Consider the following 18,568-nt stretch of genomic DNA (forward strand, 5'->3'; position numbering starts at 1 on the left):
GCTAGTTAACAGCAGATAAACACACTTTTTCTCTTGTGTTTTTAGTTATCCACCACCAGCACACCACTTCACCATGTGGAGAAACATTTGACAGGGATGCCATGTCCACTAAGCTATGATTGGACAATCACTGTTGGGGGAGGGGTTTAGCGAAAAGTCAATTTATAATTTATGTCTAAAATGTTTGATATTTCAATGTGAAATATTTTTTTAGTTCTGGTGCAGTTGTCTGGAGTGAAGGATTAGGTTAAACCACTTTGGTTAAGGGTGTTGGTCTAGGATTTGTTCCCTTTAATGTAAAAATACCTTGATTAAGTTCTGATTTGTCACTTCCTTCCACTTCACTGAGCAGAGCAATTTATTCTAGTGTCCTTTCCCAAAGTTGTGCAAATAGGGTGACTCTAAGGTTTCTTCTCAGTTGGCAGGGAAGCACTTTTCTCCACCTTAATCATCCTGATATTATAAGAATCTTGTCAAGTGTAGAAAAAGAAGCACTGGTAAATCTTCAATAAAACCTGAACCTCTGCCCCCAAAAACCAGCAGTCTAGAGGAGAAGAAAGGGGTAACCAACCATGTTCTTGTTAAAGCACATGAAAGTAATGCCAGGTAGCACAGTCCAACATGCCTGAGAAGCACAATAAACTTCTCTTACGTTGTACATTAGCTGGCCACTGCCACAAATGGCCAGAAGAGACAAGAAATGACACCACTGTTTTGCCTCTTCTTGCTGACTCTTGTGTAACATTGACACACACACTCATCACACTTGCAGCTCCATTAGAGCGAAGCTTTGTATCAGGGTGACCACAGATGACGGCAGTCATCATAATATCATGAGCCAATAACAGGTAATTCAATGTGAGACAGTGAGACACTGGAGTATGTACACCCTACAATTCTTTCAGCGCTGATTAAGCAGCTTTATTGCTTCCCTAATTCACTGAGTTGTAAGCGTCCAAAAGTGCCGGTTATCTGTTACCTGCTGTCTCATAAAGAAGAGAGAGTATGCTCACTTCTCCAGAAATGTGTTAGGCATTAAGAATGAACACTGTGTACTGTAAATAAAGGCTCACAGTCACATGGTCTCCCCCCAAAACAATCTCTGCTTATCCAATATGGCTGTAGCATAATCGACCCACACACACAGAGACTACATCCATTAATTGTCAGCCTCTCACAAAAATTCATCAATAAGTTAATCAAATCAGCAAGGCACAAAGCACAACACCCACACTGACAACTTCAAAGGCTGTCATTCATCTACACTGTTCTTCCTTTGACAACGTTGACAATGAGGATCAGGACGATGATGAAACAACACAGCTGATCAGCAAAAGCAGAACTGCAGAGGATTCTTCAAAGGTCATGGCTGACGTTCTTCTGTCATTTTCATATTGTCAATAAATCTCATGAAAAGACCAAATCCACCATCTTTCAAAATGTTCCAGTTTCTGAGGCCTGACTCTGGCACTCAACCTCCTGCCTTTTCATTGCTACATAAGATGTACACGGCCACAAATTTACAGTTTGGTTTTTAAAAAAGGCTTTGGCTACACAGATTATTGGTAGAATAAATTCATTTTTCGCTTTGGTCTTTTTGTTGAATGTGTTGCCGAAAAAGAAAAAGACAGAATATTGCCAGCCTTGTCCTTTCAGAGGTGAATCAGGTGAGACATTACACCAAGTGGCCAGGGCTGTTACTATGACTGAGGGTACCAAGGTCATGTCCTCTGCATTTTCTGGTAATTTATAGGTTTCAGCAACATCCTACAGATATTAACTTTTCCCAGGAGGCTTATTTTTTTTAACTTTTTCAACCAGAATCCAGTATTTCCCCCACCACAATTTTACAGGGTTTTGAAGCAGCACTTAGACCTTCATGTTAGGACATAAAGTGTTAACATTTTATTTTGCATGTCTGTAATTTCTTGATAATATCATCCCTGGAAAAAGTTAATTGATCAATTAAAGGGGGAATAGAGACAACGTTCTGCATTAGAGTTTATTTATTTCTTTTAATTGTACATGAAGTTGTTAATTTCTAGAGAAATTTCCCTGATATAACTGCTTAATTTACATAAGTCTTGCAGAAAATAGAATTGAACAGCTAACTATGAAAAACTCCAATATTTAACAAAACGTAATGGCTTCCTTTTTATGAGTGGATATGGAACCTCCACATGACTCCAGTATTTTTACAATTCTGGCCACAGCCCTGCCAGTGGCTACTAGTTTCCTTCTTTTCTAATCTTTCTCTCTTTTATAAAAGCTGTAACTAGCTTGTTTGATCTTCCTTTGAGTTATGTGCCTCAATTTGAAAGGTTGTAGATGGCATGAAAGACTGCTGAGCAATCACACTGAATAGAAAACACGCTAAACATGTAGAACACACTAACCTGTTACAGGTTCCAACAAAAGTCATGATGTTGATTATTTTTCTACAATACCCACTGTGCCCAGCTCACCTTCCTTTTGTTGTACAAATCCTGGATATAATGCATGCTGTGCTGTTGCACTGTATATTTGTACAATGCTGCTGAGCCCAACACAGATATGCACAACCTGTAGCCCAGCCAAGTCTTATGATTTGCTGCTTGTGCACTTTTACAAACTATCTCTTTCTGATTTTCTACTTGCTGCGAATCATTAAACACTAATCATTACAAAACAGCCATCTGCTCTCTGATTACTATTTAATGTAGGCCACACACACACACAGTCACAGGCCTTGTTGAAGACTAGAGTTTGCAGCCTCAGTAATTCCTCCACCTTAAGAAAAAACTCCTGGCTGCCGTTTAAATTGCCCTCCTAGCCTTCGAGCTGTTCCTGTTGGTGTCAGCTCAGCTGGGAATGCTGACTGACATCTCCAGTCTCAATTTGGGAGGATGAAGAGGCAACATGTTCATATGGCGACTGAATGTGGAATGAGCTGATTTTGCAGGCTACGTGGGCGTAGGTGTCAATGTAACACAGAGAGTCATTGTGCCATGACTGGAAGCTGCTGTGAGCACAGCTCAAAGGGCTGGAAATTAATCTCAGGCATTTTTCTATTCATTAACTCTCTCTGCGGAACAACACACACAGGACTATCACCAAATATAGTGATATGTGACAAAGCACCAGTGGGTTACACAACTTCCTCCAATAATAGAAATAGTGCAGTTGTGGATTTCTGGCCAGGTTTCAAGTACAGATATTTAGTTATGTCAAATCAAAGTTTAGACTATTCTACAAACTGGATATGAGGAGACAGTGTGTCCTTCACAGGAAAGCACTCAGCCAGCAATCATGTGATGGTATAATCCAGCATTTTGCTAAAATCCTTCCTGATGCTGTATTACAGGCTCTTTGTTGTTAAAATTACAATGCCCAGTCCCAGCAAAGATGGACAGGAGGCTGAGTACCCTGAGTTTTAGAGTTAAATAACTCTGAGTATGACTTTGAGAGGATGTGACTGGCATCCTCACTATCTACCAAATGAGATTCTCTCATCATCAAAGGGCTTTTCTGCAAAAACAGCCAATAAAGTAGCCAGCTGGAAAATCCTACTTTCAGTGTACCTCAGAATTCTTTTGTGGTGTTCGGTGAGCTGAGGAAGAAGCGTGCAATCTACAGTCAAGATCATAACAGACTCTCCATTTGTATTCACAACTGTAAACATTTTTGTGTGACAGTGCAGCGCTATACACTGTACTATACGATAGCGTGTGTGTACATGCATTCTTCAAAGATGTCATTGAAACGTGTAAAGATAGACATTTGGTCAAATTACTTGAGTTTGTTCACACTCTGGTACTCTTAACATGATCCTGTGGTTTTCTGCTCTAATGAAATGTTTACATCAGTCACATGAGTGCCTGATAGCTATAGGCTGTACCGCTGTGTTCCTGAATGCAACGTGCAACCTTCAATAACTGTAATCTATTTAACCTTGCATCATTGTTTAACTTCTATTTTTATCACTTTGCAGCCTGCTGTGACAAAGGCGACAGTGCACTGCATTGTTTCATTTTGAAGTCTTTGTTCATTTCAGACAGTGTGTAGGAGACTACAGCATCTGTGTAAAACTGATGACAAACAGCACACACTACTGCAGAGTCAAGAGCAGCTTTGACATAGAGAACTGCACAGCCCACAGTGTCCAGCTTAGACTGTCAATTTAAATGCAATTATATTTCATTAACATCTTTTTGAGCATGAGAGTGCTTGAATTAATTTCCATGCATTTATTTTGACCGGGGATTATCTCTAATAGGTTGCAATATTACATTTAAATCTAATTTACCTCTTGCTTTGTTAACTTATCAGTGGGTAGTGTTGTTGGGTCTATTTACAAAAGGACACATGCATAAAGTTGAACACACATACACTAGCTGCCAAAAAGAAGATGCACATATGATGTAGAAATTCAGCCAACTGTTCTCTCTGTCTCTATTATAAAATCCATCCCCTTTCACACAGTAACCGACCAGCAGTCTCCACTAGCTGCTTTCTCTGCTGTAATGTACAATACAACGAGCTTCCCAATCCTCTCATGTTTCACACACATGCAGGCAACAACCATCCCATTAAAACAGACGGGAGGGTGTCACACGTACAATACAGCAGCCTCACCTTAACAGTGATGAAGTCTAATATCCGCAGAGGGTCGAGATCCAGCCTTCACTGAGTAAATCGCTGTTTGCGGATGGATGCGCGGTTTGCAATGTTTATACCACCGCTTCTCCTGCTGCTGCTGCTGTTGCCATGGTTATTCATCCAGACCCTGTATGTTCTGCAGTCTCCCCCCCTCCTCTCTCTCTCTCTGCCTCTCTCTCGCCCTCCCGCTCTCTCTCTCTCTCTCTCTATCAACCCCTTATGTCTCTCTCTCCTGACGGGGATTTCAATTTGAGAAAGTGCGGTAGCGTCTGTCTCGGGAACTGGCTTTGTGTTTCTCCTCCGGGTCCGCCCCGCGTTTTGCACACAATACATAGGCTATAGAGTGTGGATAGTTTCATAAGGGGAATATTAATAGTCAGCACCCAGCCACTGTGTGCCCTGCTGCTTGCTGCACTATAGTGTGCGTCCAGCGGGCGAGCTGACGTCAGAGAACTGCCCCCTAAAAGCTGAAGTGAACCGTGCAGTGGGAAATTACCATGCGAGGAGACAAAGGATGGGTAGTGTCATGCAAACATTACATTAATGGAATAATAAACGTGCGGGTGTCACGTGACTTGGAGTCATGGCAGAATTAGAGAAGCAAAAATAAACTTCTCCCAGTGTGTCATCATCATACAGTCGTCTGAAAAGTAAAGTAAGACCATTAGGGAATATGGAATGGGTGGGCCACTAACCTAATTATAATGTGCCCCTTATCACAGTCGATGATAATTAACGAGTAGCTCCATGGATTTGAAAAAAAAAAAAAAAAGCTTATTTTTGGTCCATTGAGATGACAGTCTCAAATTTATTGGATAGCTCCTATATGAAACTGATATAACAACACTGGGATAATAGGGGTTTGTCCATGGGAACCCAATCTGAGAAGATTTACATTACAATTTACAGAATTATTTAACATAACATGACAGAAGTTCCAAAAATATTCATAAAGTTCCCAGAATTCATGCCAGTGAAATTCAAAACCAAAATGACTTCAAGACACATGATGCAAGATCAGGACTGGACTACCAACCAGGCAAAGCAGGCAAGATACCCTGCACAACTATGTTATTTTGACACCTACCTAGCCCTAGATACTGAAATATTTAACCTAGATACCCACCTAATATGCCCCACTAGAGCACAATATTAACTAAGGGTCTAAAGCCTGCATTAAATGTTTTTTGGCAACTTGGGATTGGGACTTGGGACATTTTAGCAAACATATCTTATTTTCTCATGCAGCAGACATGGAGTAAGATTAGCATTCATCACCTGATGATTATAAGTCTAATATTCTCTCTTCTTTTAGCTCTGTTTTGATCTCCACCAGCTCTAAAGGGATCTGGCTCTTGAACTGCTAAATTCTGCACTATGTTCACAAGCTGGTTGCTAACTATGTCTGTCTGCTGTTTGTTTTTCTTGTTTTTTTTCATTATTAACAGCTGAACACTGCTGCTGACAACACTGATGAGAGCACTGAGACTGAAACAAAAGAGTAAAGTTGTGGCCATGTATTTAAAGGAAGATGAAAGACACTAAAACATTTCATAGAGTTTAGGTAAACTGCAGAGTGGGGTGATTATTCCCTGTGGGTTTGTCACTGTAAGCGCCGCCTTTCATATTACACACAGTCATTTTTCCCATTGTTAGTATAAAAATATTGAATATTGCAGCTTTAAAATGGATCCTGCCTCATTACCTGATCTTGAGGCTGTGTTTCGGAGGGAGGCCTTGTGTCAAAATAAGTTTTTAAGACTTTCATTATTTGAGTTTTGTGCTGATGTGTTGCATACTACTAAATATATGTTTTCAATTAATTTAGCACACAGCAATTCTGTGGCCACAATATAGAAAAACTCCACACTCTCCACAGGGGAAGAACGGAGGTTAATAGAGGTCCAGCATCTTATTTTTGCCCCGAGGCCCATAAAGTTAATCTATCTGGCCATGTGCAAGGTGCAGTGAAATCTTGCACCTTGCATTAATAAGTAATATGAATAACGATTAAGTGAAAAGCATATTTTTTCAGAGACTGGGAAATGTGCATGAAAGAGCTCTAGAACAAGTGGAAGCTAAACTTTTAAGTGGAAACTAAGAACACAAATAACTGGACACATTAAAATTTATCTCTATACTGTATAGTATGTAAGCTTACTACAATCAACAGCTAAATGAAGACAACACCTGATAAAAAAGGCTAAAATTATATATATATATAGGTGTACATATATATGTTTTTTTTTCTTTTTTTGGCAATCAAATTGAAGAACCAACAAAGTCACAATGGACATAGAGCCACTAACCAGCACTTGTTCCTGGCCAACCAAGTCTCACATCAAAAGTGTAATAGGTTAGTTGGTCCTCAGTGCAAAACGTGAGATGCTTACATTTTGTTTGTTTTTTCTTTTCTATTGGCCTGCGTCCATGTCACATGATTATCAAGTTTCTGTCTGCTCAAACAAACAAACAAAAAAATGGCTGACATTCCTTTTATTCACAGTGGAAAATGCAATATTTTAAGACAGTTTTGGCATTAAAAATGCATTTTGATAATATTTCTAATGAGGAATCTGCATTTTATTTTCATAATCTTCATTCAGTGAATGTATATGATGTTTAGTTTGTCATTTATTAAGAAGATTTTTCAGGCTTTTGATTGTTGCTATGGTGGTTGCTATTGACGCTGCTATCGCTGAAACCATGTAGTTGCATGTTGTTTGAATCACTGTCCTTGCGTTATGTGGTTATCTGAGCTGTTATGTTATTTGTGTTGTTTTATGTAACCGTCTGATGATGTTCTTTCAATAAAAATGTAGATTTTAGAGCGCCCCGGGGATGAATTCAATTTGAAATCTAGAATTTGAAGCTTTGTGATTGGCTGACCAGTATTTTCCTCACTGTCACCATGTTAAGGTTTCTTTTAATGATTTCTTTAACATTTCTCAACACAAAAACACTGAAGTGTCTTTGATAACTCAACAATACAATAGGTTAATGTTAAGGCCAGAAATAGTGCTGTTCCTGGCACCAGATCAGTTTCCCCCGCAGTTAAAGTAGACTTTTCAAAGTATGTTACCATGTAAACTGCTCTGAGATCAGTTCTAATTGCAGGAAAGTTAGCCATTAATCTACTGCAATTATTGACATATTGGTAAGCATTCAGGAGGCAGTTTAATACATGCATGATGTGGCTGAACAAACATTTTGAATCCTAAGGGGATGGTAAACACACTTGTGTAATCAGATTTTAAATATCTAATTGTTAAATGGGTGAAAATGAATCCTAACCACATTTTACCCACATGTGACAACGCCCTCAGTTGCTGACTATCCTCACATGATAGCTGAGGTCAAGAACTCTCTACAACACTTGGTCCCATGTCTGAAGCCCCTTTTATTGCTGAATTATAAGCCTTCAAACATGCACCGAGGTCGAGGTTCAAAGGTCAGTGTTTCAAAACAGGAGCCATGTAGAATCTTCATCCTGACATATGTTACTCTCCAGACTGAGAGCTTTCCAATGATGTATTTGGTTTAGCTCTACGACAAAGTTTTAGTTTTCTCATTTCATAGACACAAGTAAAGTCCAGTTTGATGAAATATATGAAAGTGACAAGAGCAGGGATTAAATGAGGGATGTGAAATGTAAAGTCCAGTTTGATAACACCATCTTCATCCCGTTTATATGGCCATGGTACAAGATTTGATGCACACATACATACACATACACACACACACACACGCTCTCTCTCTCACACACACACAACACTGGAGTGCTTTATTGGATAACATGGATCAATATTAATTGAGGAAGACTCTATGTTTTAAGAAAGATGATTTGATATTGCATATCCTCAGCCACATATTCTTGGAAATATAAACTTACATGAGCAATTTCACATTTTACAATCACAGGCTACAAAACATCTTCTCTTAACAGAGATAGGGGCATATGGATTTGGGTTGCGGACGACTGGCGGCAATTTGAAATGGAATGAAGTCCACCGACGGCAGACAAACAGTAGTCAAAGCACCAAGTCAGCCCACAACACAATGCACTTCCTGAGCCTACCGCTATTAAAAACTGACAAAAACAACTTTACTTATCAGAACCGTAGGAGAAATAACTAAAAGTGATGGCCGTAACATTAACCTATCGTATTTTTGAGTTATTAAGGACACTTTCATGTTTTTGTTTTGAGAAATGTTAAAGAAATCATTAAAAGAAAACCTTAACATGATGACAGGAAAATACTTCTTGGCAGGTCCTCTAGTAAGGCAATTGCAAAGCTTCAAATTCTGGATTTATTCCTGGGGTGCTCTAAAATCTAACTTTTTATTGAAAGAACATCATCAAACAGTTACATAAAATAACACATATAACAACGGCTCAGATAACTACACAATGCAAAGACAATGATCCAGACAACATACAACTACGTGGTGTCAGTAATAACAGTGTCCATAGAAACCACCATAGCAGCAATAGCCAGAAAAAGCCTAAAAAAGTATCATAATAACTGACAAACTAAACATCATACATTCACTGAATGATGATTATGAAAATAAAATGTATATTTCTCTCTAGAAATGTTATCAAAATGCAATTTAATGTCGAAAACAAAAAATATTGCATTTTCCACTTAGAATAAAACATGAATGTATTATAAGAGCTGGATACTGGACAAAAATGGCACCCATTCAGTCCAATAAGAATTGCTCAGCTGGTGCATACGATGGTGCATTGGCTTGAAGAAAGTTTTGTAAATATCTCCATAGATCAAAAATTCATAATAGAAAAAGGTATAATTGAACTTGTTTGCAGTTCATGGTGTCCTGTCAACAGTTTTACACATATCTCTTTTACAATAGTGGTCTATTGGGAAAATGCCATTTGGGCTGCAAGGGAATTTTTTTGCTGCAATACTGCGAATGACCACTGGGAAAAATTGGCTGCAAGGCTGAGCTGTGGAGCCCTATCCAGCTCTTATAATACATCCATGGAATAAATGGAATGGCAGCCATTTTTTTGTTTTCACAGACAGAAACTTGACAGTCAAATGATGTGGATGCAGGCCAATAGAAAAGAATAAGCCAAAAAGAAAAAAAAATTGTAGGGATCCCACAATTTTAGAGCCATAATTGTGAAACTAATATGTTTTGCTCTGTGGATCAACGTAGCTGTTACACATTTTGATGTGAGACTGGGTTGTCCTGGCAGTCAGGTACTGCAATTAAAATGCCATCTGTCCTAGTTAAACAACTCTTCACAGACAAATCACTTGTCAGATAAAGGGGAGGGGAGGATTATGTAACGTATGAATAAAAATGTCCATGGGCCATAAGCTGTTGGCTTTGGTAACTGTGTGTTTAACTGTTGTCAACAGTAGGAAATTAGTTTGCTTTGCCTGGCCTTGTTGGTTCTTTTGTGCCTCTGATGCACCAAGTGAATCCTGGATGATTGTTTTCCTCCACTGTTCCCTGTTCACCTTCCACTTAAAACAACCCAAAGTCAATTGCTGCTTTTCTCTCATGGCATTCTGCCATAAGCTCCAAGTACTCTTGATTAAGAGAGGCGCACTATTGATTTTTTTTTTTCAGACAGTTGGCAGGCCCAGGTGACCATATAGTCTGAAAAAAATTGGCAGAAATTTCAGAAAGGTTGCACACCAAGGACACTAATTTTCACACAGTCCGATATCAGACTTGCATGATGATTTCTAGTCTAGGAAAGGAATATTACAAATGATAACAGTGATTGCTGTTGTAGGCTCTATTAGCTGCATTTAGCTTTTAATTTGACTTGGCTCAACATCCTCATTATCAACATCATGATATCACACAGTTTTTGTACAGTTGTTATTATTAGCAGGACATTTTGTCTGAGTAAATTATGTAGAGTGCTCTTTGGTGATATAATGCAGAGAGTGGTTGATCATGGACACATCTACCTCACCCTCAACTCAGTTCATATTGTCTGACAAACTAATATGTTGTCTAGGCAAGTGACAAAAGGATGAATAAGAAACATAATGAATGCTTCCATACAGGGTACAAAGAGTCACTGAGTGGTTATGAAAATGATGTGCTTCACAGTCATCAATCTCAGCCCAAGTGAACACCGATGTCAGATTTTGGAGTGGCATGTTGGACAGCACTCTCCACCACCACCATCAAAACACAGACGATCCTTTTGCTTTTAATTTGTCATTTCCATAACTAACCTACATTTTTGTGAAAAGACTCATTCAAAGACTTCAAATAAATCAAAATCATGCTAATAATGATTCCCAAACATATTTATTTCTTTATTGTTTTGTTGGAGAAACCTGGAAACAGACCTTCATGCATGTAGCAGTTTTGAAGGTCTCAAGCTAGTGTCACAAACAGCTAATTCCATTCATAAATCAAAAGTTTAGTATATCAGAAGTGAATAGAGTAGGCAGTTTATTTTGATGAGAGTGTTGCCTCATTTGTTTGAAGTTAATGTTACCTTGAAAACTACGATCATCACTGTCCTCTTGTTACATCTCCTCTGCCTCCTAACCTACTGTATCTTTCACAAGCTAACATTAACAGTAAACAGCAGCCACCACAGTTTATGGCATATTTTCTCACTTTGGACAGGGCTATGTTAGCTGTTTCCTTCCTTCTTTCTAGTGCACCAGCTGTCACTACTTCACCAGCCATAGGTGCCAAAGCAGCAAAGAACCACATGTGAAAAAACAATTGGGCAACACTACCTGACTTACTAAATGTCTTTTTCAAGCTATACCTCTGGCTCCAGTTTTTTTTTTTTTTTTTTTTTTTTTAAGGTAGACTAAACATTTCCTGACAGCAGCTCTGTACATATACAAGTCTGTCTGCTGAAAGCAGATATAACACATTCTTCCTCTTACAAATGAAAAGTTCAATTTGTAATTTGAATCTCAATTCAATATGCCTATGGTGTGGTATGAGTAATAACGTTAGCTTATAGTGGCTAGTGATAAAGTTAACAAGCTTTAGATTAACTATTAGCTATTGCTGTGTAAGCAACATAACTGAATCAGTTCACTGACTTAATGAGCTAATGTTACACTAAATTTTAAAATTCTGTGTTTTCCTGTAACAGTCACAGCTGCCTCATCAAAATTTAGCTAATTTTAAAGAAAGTTATGTTTGGGAGTGTGTTAGCACTCTCATCCTATATTTGCTTGTTCAGACTACAGTATGAGTGATGTCACATTCATTGCATCCAATCTATGGTTTGTTGCTAGTTAACATATTGTTTGCATCCTTTCCCATATTATGTCACTGTTGGCTGACTAACAAAACTGTAAGCCAGTTTGTTCAGGATAACTGAGCTGACTTTTGAAAAGCCACAGTGTTTGAATAGATTAGAGCAAAAGACACAACAGTTTATTATGTCACACTGACCTCAATTAATTCACAACACATAACACATAATCCTCACTGAACGACAAACATTTATTTCTAACATCTCATAAAAGAAATATACACCCACAAAAAAGTTTTTTCCTGCATCTAAAACCTACCAGGGTGCAAAGTTGCCACTTTCACACTGCTTAAATTTTGGTGGACCAAAGCTTGTTATTGTTCCTTAAGATCACAACACCCCTGCTTTTACATTTCCACAACAGTATCAAGCTGTACTCTTGAGGGCCTTGGTGTGTGCGACTCCAGGTCACAAGTATGCTAGTCATGGGGCCTGCCGCGTGGATGAATAATCACAAATTGTTTTCTCTTTCCCTCTGCCCGCACTGTCTGTGCCTGCTCTCTCATTGAGAGCGTGAGCTCTCAATTATCCAGGCTGGACACATGATCTCTCTGCCAGATCTCTGAGGAGGCCCAGTCACTGTATCATGTTTCCCTTACAGCTCTTTCAGGCGAGCATTGTGGTGTAGCTATAAAAGCAATCAATACAAGTCATATGATATAATAACAAATACTTTATCCTTGACCTTTATATTATTGGCTAAAGTAAATTACAGAGTGTCATATGACTGTAAGGTTACTGATCCTTAATCGTAGAACATCTACTATATAATATCATATAGCAGGGACAGCAACTGCCAGGATCAATAAATCAATAATCTAAGATTTACACACAGGAAACAGGTTTTATAAATAAAAATATTAATGAAAGTTCTATGCTGTGGCATGCATCCTTGCAAAAATAAGTCAAAGCAGTCATTATGCTGCTGGACAACAGTGGTTATCACTTTCTCAGATCAAAATGATCTTCCTTTTAACGCAAGTGTTGCAACATTTGTAACACATTCATCCTTTTAAAACACAAACGACATTTTCTTAGTGCTTCAGAGACATCTCTGCCCACGGGCAAAGTGGTTCTTGTCACTTCAAAATTGTTGTTTACCATAGCAGCTGGTGAATCTCTTTGAGGATGAGAAAGTCATACCTGTAAGAAATGCCAGAATGTCTGCACAAGCCAGATAAAGTCAGAGCAATGAAGAATGTCACAGAGTATTCCCTACCACAAATCAGCCTATCACAGATAGTTTTAGACTCTCAGATCTTCCAACATAAAAATCTAGTTTATTTAGCAGATCAAACATCATAGGTGTAATGCAATTACATAACATGCAGGATATATAAACAGCTCATCCGCCTGAGGCTGTTCAGGTAATAACAAGGTTTGTTCATGTCAACACTACAGGCTAACATGCATTCTTCAGCTAAACTGATGAGCGTACGTGATTATGAAATCCACATTTCATCACTCAGTGGCTTCCCTATCCTGACAATAATTATTAGGAGAACTACATACAACCAGCATATGTCATTAGGGGGCACCTTAGTGAAAAAAACACTTGAGAAAGGAGGAGGAGAGGGGGTTACACATAGAGGCCCACAGGCTTCTGCATCTTTTTAAGTGTTGGTAATAAAACGCAGACACCACCTCCTTAAGAACTCCTGGCCAATGGGAACCCATTGAACAAACTTTTATATGTCCACAGAAAATGCTTGAGCATCCCTTACACCGCTCCTCTCAGTCAGTCCCCAACATGCGCAGGTAGGACTGACTTCAGGGGGGAATTTCATGTCTGTGGCTCCTTCTGTTCCTGCATCTCACCACTGTGCCTTATTGCTGAGCCTGTCTGTCCCCAGTCAAGAGGAAGGGGAGTGAAACATGGCTTTCCACTGCTCTGCTTTGATGAGGTAAGTATGTCATGTTGAATTTCTGTCAAGGTTCTTCATCAGCAAGTTTTATCTTTAATCTCTGAGTGTGGCACTTTTCATTATAATAAACACCCAGTTCAGACTAGGTGTTCACTAATAGTGGTTCCCAGTGTGCAGCTATTTTTAATCTTCATTTAGAAAGAGGAAACATCATTTACCTATTTCTTCTGTGCAAGCCTCTGATAAGTGCAAGAAGATCTGTAGCTTAGCCATCTTGGCCATTTGCAATTTAATCTGGCCCCCACACACACACATGCAGCCTATAAATCTCTATTGCGTGACATTTCAACAGAGCAAAAGTTTAAAAAAAAAAAAAAAAAAAAGCTCTTAAGTGACTTTAGCCATTCAGTGTTTCAGTGTTTGTTCAGTTTGTCTAGAAACAGCCTGAATGAATAGTAACGCCTCCAGCATCATCATCATCTGTAAGGACACATTCACGCATCTATTGCTCAGAGCCTTTGTTTCTGCAACAATCAACTTTAACATGACTCAATTGTACGGCTGATTGCTTCATCCATTTTGGGTAATTAAGACAAATGAGAGAGCAGAAATCGTGCAAGGAGTGTTGGCTCACTCTCAGCATTCTGAGAGGACCTCAGGGATATCACGACATGGGTGGCAGCAAAAGGGAAGTCCCATCAAATGTTGATGAATGTGTGGAATGAAAGGAGATGACATGTCATTATTTAATTGACTTGACTGATTGATTACATGACAAGACTTTTACCGGAATATATTTGGGAAATTTTTTGTCCCAAGATGTTTAATTTACATGTATTTTTCTTTACATTTGAACTTTGACAACTCTTAATACAGTATCTGTGAGAGAGAGAGAGAGAGAGAGAGAGAGACAGAGACAGAGACAGAGACAGAGAGAGAGAGAGAGTACAAACAAATCTCTGAATTTTCAGGATGCACATTACACAAATTTATATTTACAGTAAATGTGATACTGATGCATGTTTGACAGCATATCGTGTCAGATTCAGGGCAAATAAAATGTGAAGCTCAAAAGCTGACATTTAGACAGCAACTGTCAACATTTTAAATCCATCAACCTTTCAAATAGCTTTGATGTCATTATTTAAAGTGACAACTTAGCCCTGTGGATTTCTTTGGCTGTTATGCAAAGGAATTAAAGCAGCTATTGTCTTTGTAAGTTTGTTACAATTTGAGATGCAACCTGAAATGCCCTATAATCATTTTGTGCCAAAGAAACATGCAAAGCCTTTGTTGGCTTTGATTCCTTCTCTTCTCTTCTTTTCAATGGTCATCTACAGAACTAAAAGCATGACCACATACTGTAAAAGGGGAAATGCAAGACAAGCATAGTCTATAATTATCGTATGTGAGGAGATCCAGATTAAGGAAAACAAAGTATAAAATGACAGTTTGCAGAAAAAAAAAAATTTGATTTGGCTCATATTTGTGTTTATTTGCTTTATGGTCATAGTCACCTGACGTAAAGGAATAGACATGTTGGGAAACGCTTATTCACTTTCTCGCCAAGAGTTAGATGAGAAGATTGATACCGCTCTCATATTTGTTCATTAAATATGAAGCTGCTGCCAAGAGTCTGTTAGCTTAGCATAGGATAAAGACTGAAAGCAGGGGAAATAGCTAGCCTGGCAGCAAAATGTTGTTTGTTTAATCTGTACAAAAAACAGTGGATATTTCAACCTTTGGACACAGCCAGGCTAGCTGTTTCCCCCGCTTCCACTCTTTTTGCTAAGCTAAGCTAACAGTTTCTTGGCTGTAGCTTCATATTTAACAGACAGATATAACTATGGAATTGTACATTTGAACAGAGAAAGCTTCCCTCATATGAGATTTCATCATTGATGTGTAGTTGCACTGGTCTAGACTGTAGATGGGTTGGCATAGAAGGCAGCCAGTGAGTCCCTCTGGGGCTCTGAAGATGCTCCTTTAACTTGAAAGGCATAATGTTAGAGCCCAGTGCCTCCTCTGAAGAGACCTTGCTGACTTAATCATTACTCACTTCTCTGACAGTACACTCACAAACATATGGCCTTTAATTAATCTCAAAATCTGCGCACATAAAAACCAGGCTGGGATAGAATAGACAGTGGCTGATGTCTCTGCTCCTTTGATTGGTCACTTTGAATACTGACCATGACTTTTAATTGGCTGTTTGGTTTGATCACTGAAACAGTAGAAGACAGGCAGTTGCCTGAGAGAAGAAAGAGAAACATAAATAATGATAGCGGATTCTCTCTTTTCTTTTTTTTTGTCTGGTTGTTTTTTGCCACTTACACTTGTGAAAGTGTTCGACCTTGTATTTTCCATTTTCAGATTTGTGAAACCTTTATTTTGCTTATGAAAACAGAAAAAAGGATGATTCCACTGATATTCCTTCATCAAGACCACATTAGAGTAGGTCCAGATCAAAAACCACTATACTTAGACCTGTCAAATCTGGACCAGATTACCAAGGAGACTCCAGAGAGTCATTAAAACACAGTTTCAGATTTGTGAGACCTTTATTCTATTTGTGAAAACACAAAAAATGGCCTGTGTATGTGCACAGATTTTTGAGACTAATTAAATGCCATTCACACACCATCATCCACATACTCCGCAAGCAGGCACACGTATTTGTAAGAGTTCACACACTGGAGATAGGTCACACCCTCACCACCACCTCCACCTCATCTATTTCCCAGATTGACGAGTTACAACCTCTGCCTTTCGAAGATGGTCCCATCACTATCACTCATGTTGATGATGGATTTGGGATTGCTGTGGAGAGTTGTCACAGCTCAGGAAACACATACAAGGAAGCTAAAGGAGGAAAGTGTGATAATGCGAGTGAAAGTGTGGACAAAATGTACCACTGCAGAGACACATGTTCTGCTGTGTAAGATCACCTTGAAAAAGCTGCATGACTATTACTACCATTTATCATCCACCTCCTCCAGAAACCCACATCTGCAATTTTGATGTATGCCATGATAAATCACTTTATCTATGTTTATTTATGTATTTGGTTCATGTAAATGATTCTGAAGGCTTGTAGTGATTCATATCCTCAGCAAGAAAGCTATTCTGGTGACTGTCTCTGACTTGGAAACAAGGCAGCTTTAAGGGTAGAAATGTCATTGGTCAAGTTAGAGCTTAATGGGCGGAGCCAAAAAACAACAGTTTGTCTGGCTGAGCAGCATAAGATGAAAGGCAAGAGGTCAAAAGGACTACAAGTCTTACTCACCTGGCCTCAAAGTACCCTTATTAGTTTAAAGCTACAGTACCAAACAGTTAGTAAGCTAGTTAGCTAGCCTGCTAATCTTTCAATATCATGAATGATAAAGCTATTTGAGAATGAAAATATAATTCATTTTTAGACAAAGAACCCCAAACTTAAAGTCTATTTTTTTCCAAAGCTTCTTCAGAAAATTGAATTTGCTCAGTTGCTTAGTTTAAATAAATGTTGTGTTTATCTGTTGTTATATGATGTGTCAGTTATTAACAAATACGGTACGCAGTTGCTGAAAAGGCTGAAAGCTCTGGACAAATTTAGCAAGCGGACTTTGAGTTGAGATTGATTTGTCAGACTACTATTTCTGAGGTCAAGAATGAAGTATCATGCTTTACTTATCTTTTTAATATTTTCACCATATGTGAGGCAATTTTGATTTAAGCTCATTTCTGGGTGTAGCTAACTAGTTTAGCTAACTAGCATGGCATAAAATGGTGATTTCATGGCTAACCCTCCAAACCAATTGAAGTTGAACTTAAATTATTCAGCTAATATCATAACTGTCTGACTTGCCGTTTAGAGTCATATGCCATTGACTGTAATTTTTTGTATCTGTACTGGAAGGCAACGCAAATACAATTTTGAAAGAACGATGTTAACTTTTTCTTCACTTCCATGTACTCAGGATGACCACAGAGGTCACCAGAAATAGCTTCATGTCATCCTTGTGGTGTTTTATTGATTAAGACACAAAGAAACTGTCAAAGATCATTAGATGCATGACTGAATACTGATTTTCTCCGTCATTCCTGAACAGAAAGCAACCATGGTATCTATCGATGTCGGCTTACTCCCCTGTCTGTATGGCTCTGCTGTCCCTCCTCCTTGCTCCAGCACTTGGACGTAAGTCACCCACAGCGCAATGCACAATCATTGACACATCACAAACTCAATGTACCATATAGTCCATGGACGCCACTATTACAGTGAATCTGTTTGTCTTGTAAACACAGACAAAGAAGACGTGGGTTAATGTTAAAGCCTGTGTGTTGACTGTTGCTGGGTCATTCTCTTTATCAGAACTCACAAAGCAAACGCCAGAAATAGCAGACATGCTGTGCTGGTCTGTGTCGTAGGATTAAATCAGATTAAATGTCCCCTCTGATAATCACAAGCCCATTCTCTGCAGTTGTTTGGGGACACAATAAATCTAACATGAACCTACAGTGAGTGCCAGATACAGTAGGTGTACTGTTTTTTGAAAATTTACCTCATTGTCACAGCGCACATGCAACTGCATGTGACATCTTAATTGTGGTTCATCTCTCGCTCATTGCACTAATGACTGGCTTTCTGAGCGTAATGCTGCGGCAGGCAGTAACTTTAACAACTTGAGGCCCACATGCACAGTCAGATAAGTGTTTAGTCGTAGTAAATATGGGATTATAAATACCGTCTCACCACTTTATCTCATTTCTCAGCAGTTATGTGGGATCTAAGAACAGC

General features: G+C 38.8%; 2 protein-coding genes across 4 annotated transcripts in view; one reads left to right on the forward strand and one right to left on the reverse strand.

The window, feature by feature from the left end:
* fam135b (family with sequence similarity 135 member B) overlaps positions 1 to 4,961 on the reverse strand; it is a 48,681-nt gene extending 43,720 nt beyond the window's left edge. Inside the window, exon 1 of the mRNA XM_042436687.1 lies at positions 4,615 to 4,961. The gene's annotated coding sequence lies outside the window, so the exon portion shown is untranslated. The remainder of the gene's footprint in view (positions 1 to 4,614) is intronic.
* Positions 4,962 to 13,756: 8,795 nt separating this feature from the next.
* Positions 13,757 to 18,568, forward strand: part of LOC121913024 (collagen alpha-1(IX) chain-like) — a 30,564-nt gene continuing 25,752 nt past the window's right edge. Inside the window, exons 1-2 of one of the 3 annotated variants that reach the window (XM_042435643.1) lie at positions 13,757 to 13,827; positions 17,880 to 17,965. In XM_042435643.1, coding sequence (XP_042291577.1) covers positions 13,799 to 13,827; positions 17,880 to 17,965 — 115 coding nt within the window. In that variant the 5' untranslated portion in view covers positions 13,757 to 13,798. Of the gene's footprint in view, positions 13,828 to 16,661; positions 16,727 to 17,040; positions 17,086 to 17,879; positions 17,966 to 18,568 lie in introns of those variants that run through there. The other 2 variants (XM_042435641.1, XM_042435644.1) reach the window with 2 other exon arrangements.

The sequence above is a fragment of the Thunnus maccoyii genome, chromosome 15, assembly GCF_910596095.1.
Source record: "Thunnus maccoyii chromosome 15, fThuMac1.1, whole genome shotgun sequence".
Classification (NCBI taxonomy): domain Eukaryota; kingdom Metazoa; phylum Chordata; class Actinopteri; order Scombriformes; family Scombridae; genus Thunnus; species Thunnus maccoyii.